Below are 2,672 nucleotides of genomic sequence, written 5' to 3'. Positions count from 1 at the left end.
AATTTAAACTAATTGTTTGGCATTTGTAATGGCCGGCGCTGCGCTGAACGGTTTAATTATGGCTGCAGCATCAGCAAGTGCAGAAACAACGGCGAATTATTAGCGGGCCAAAAGGAAAAAGCATGCGTAAAAAGTGTAAATTAATTTGGGGTCTGGGTCTGTTTTTGCGGCAATTAATTCGAACACGCGGCGACGCCTTTATTTGTGGTTCCGGTTCCGATTTTGACTTTGCCATATGTGCGGTTACCCTCAGCGGAAGCCCCCTGCCCCTCGTCGGCCGACAGCTTTATTTGCAGAATGCAGTTGTGCAATGGCCGCTTTTTTATCGGCCTGGCCTTCCCTGTCCGCCTGTCTGCGCAGTGACGTCTATCCTGATATATTCTCCTGAACACGACCGGACAATGTCTGACTAAGGTGCCGCCATTAGTTTTTAGTCCGCTTTCTTGGCCAGACTTGGCCGGGGACTAAGGCAACAGTTGAACGACACTAATGCCTCCGAAGAGAGTGAGGACCGCCCACAGAAAGGTTTTTCCTATGCTTTTTTAGCTTCCACAGTCAATGTGTCATGTGTGCTGCTCCCTTAATAAGGGTCGGTCGGTGGAAGATTTCCCACACTCTTTATTGTCTGGACTATAGCGTTACCATTCCCTGATGCACCACCCATTACCAGTTCCTATCCAGAATTTTCTCATTTGGGCTTCGGCTTGGCTCTCCCGTACAGTTGTTCCGGCGTTGGAATATCGCTGACAAAGTAGTTGGCCGGTATAAAGTGGAATATCTTCTTCAGCACGTCCAGCAGAATGTCCTCGATGGTCTGGGTGATGACGGTGTACAGGGCATCGGCCAGCATCCGCCAGTTGTCGTTGAAGAACTTGTTCGTACTGTCCTCTGTGCACAGAAATCGGAGTCACAGGTAGATAATGGAACCTTTCAGAACTTCAAGTTGCTCCTAACTTACCCAGTTGCTTGTTGCCATTGAACAAATTGGAGAAGTACGACTTGAGGCCATCCATTTTGAAGTCCACGTGTAGGCTGGTCACATTGTAGAACGTGAATCCGCCCTTGGAGTAGAGCCGCGTCTTCGTGTGCATCGTCACTGTCATGTTTTCTGCGTCCAGAAACACCTGCCCCTTTCCGTTCAGTGGAATGAGCAGGATGCGACCAAACAGACTGTACTCGCCCTGCAGCTTCATAACGGGCAGTGTGAATGTAGTCTTCCAGCTGTAGTCCTTCTTAAAGACCCTGAAAGAGCAGAAAGATTCAGGGCTAACTAGGCACAGGGTCGCACGAGGACTAGACTCACTGACTCTCCAGCACGTGCGTATGCCCAAATCCGATGATCTTAACGTTGGCCAGCTCCACCTTGAGGTTGATCGCGTTGCTGTTGCCTTGCGTGATCCGGATGCGGTTGAGATAAAAGGGGTCGAAGCTCTTGATGCTGGTGAGCCCGGGAATGCCTGAGAATCATTTCCGGAATATTAGCGAAGACCCACTCATCGGAAGGCCCTACCCACCGTCGTTGAGCTTGTCGAACAGCTGCTGGATGCTGTGGGTCGAGCAGTTGACAAAGTCCTTGTCGGCTATCCTACACTCCTTGATGTAATCTGCTGCGGTTCGATTAGAAGTTTAGTTCAGCTCAGTTCATATCAGTTTGGATTTGGGTTCGATTGGATCGATTCGAGTGCGAGTAAGGCAAACAAAAATACACACAGAGAGGGTAAAGAAAAAAGTCCGGTTTAGTGGTGCAATATTTTTTGAGGAATTCAATAACAAATTCCAAATAGTTAGTTACAATTGTGTGTTAGCCAAGGCCCGAGAATCTTATGATTTGGCAATTTTACTTATGGCTCCGCAACCATTTAAAGATTTTGTTGTTCATGGACGACCAAAGAAGGTCCTCAGCACTTACGCGGCTCTGTCAAGAACCCATCGTCGCCTCGAACCACACATATGGCCAAGGCCACCAGCAGCGAAATCTGTTCCAAGAGCAATCCCATCTCGTTGCGAGTCAAACTTATCCGTTTTTGCGGTAAATATTTGGGGAATTGACCACAATGCCGACCAACGTCGCCGAGTAACAAATAAAAACTGAAGTAAGCCCCACTTGCCATTTCCATATTTTCAGCGCGGCTTTCGTTCGGCGGGAAAACTTGATTTGAGTGGCTTGCGATAATTTCGCAATCCGCCGCCGTCGTCATCGCCATCGCACACAGTCGGCCAGTTGGCAAGTTGGCCAATTGTCGGTCAGTCAAGAGAACAGTAGCTGAGCACTCGCAGTCTCAGTCGAATTGCTGCTGCAGCAGTCGAAGCTGCCGGTTTAGTTTCATCATCGATCGGATCGGGTGGCTGCGGAGGAAAACAGGGGGAAAGTCTTCAATGAAAACTAATCGCGCCAGTGTAGAGTTGAACCGATGTTGACACTTGACTGCTGCAATGTCTGCCGATTGCAACACGGAGCATCGACTGGGGAGGTGACTTTGACTTGGACATATACCAAGTAGTAACCTTTGGAAAGGGTAATGGGGAGAAGGCCAACTAGACTGTAGGAATTACTGTCCTTCAACTGGAAGCCTTGTGTCTACGAGGTCAAGCCAAGATCAGGATATGTGCCACAGCTGTACGGTTTATCCATGAAAATATACATAAAACTTAAAAAAAATATCCAATTTTTG

At 48.3% G+C, this 2,672-nt stretch overlaps 1 protein-coding gene across 2 annotated transcripts; it reads right to left on the bottom strand.

Annotated features, from left to right (window-relative positions):
* Positions 1–578: 578 nt before the first annotated feature.
* Positions 579–2,061, bottom strand: Jhbp6 (Juvenile hormone binding protein 6). Of its 2 annotated transcripts, none has more exons than XM_017163862.2 (5): positions 1,910–2,061; positions 1,515–1,607; positions 1,304–1,457; positions 959–1,242; positions 579–888 (listed from the first exon to the last, which is right to left on the bottom strand). In XM_017163862.2, exons 1-5 carry the CDS (start codon positions 1,995–1,997, stop codon positions 689–691), a joined length of 819 nt encoding a protein of 272 aa, XP_017019351.1. In that variant the 5' UTR covers positions 1,998–2,061; the 3' UTR covers positions 579–688. The 2 variants fall into 2 exon arrangements, with proteins under 2 accessions (XP_017019351.1, XP_070141854.1); XM_070285753.1 differs by having other exon boundaries at positions 1,515–1,604.
* Positions 2,062–2,672: the final 611 nt, after the last annotated feature.

Source organism: Drosophila kikkawai, chromosome 3L (genome assembly GCF_030179895.1).
Source record: "Drosophila kikkawai strain 14028-0561.14 chromosome 3L, DkikHiC1v2, whole genome shotgun sequence".
Classification (NCBI taxonomy): Eukaryota; Metazoa; Arthropoda; class Insecta; order Diptera; family Drosophilidae; genus Drosophila; species Drosophila kikkawai.
Note: the sequence above shows the minus strand (reverse complement) of the source record. Positions and strands in the feature narration are given on the sequence as shown.

Bases quoted from the DNA above. Each gene is read 5' to 3' on its own strand.
- Jhbp6 (XM_017163862.2), bottom strand. From the start codon at position 1,997: ATGGGATTGCTCTTGGAACAGATTTCGCTGCTGGTGGCCTTGGCCATA. The intron at 1,608-1,909 runs GTAAGTGCTGAG...ATCGAACCGCAG, and splicing joins TGGGTTCTTGACAGAGCCGC to CAGATTACATCAAGGAGTGT. The intron at 1,243-1,303 runs GTGAGTCTAGTC...CTGCTCTTTCAG, and splicing joins ACGCACGTGCTGGAGAGTCA to GGTCTTTAAGAAGGACTACA.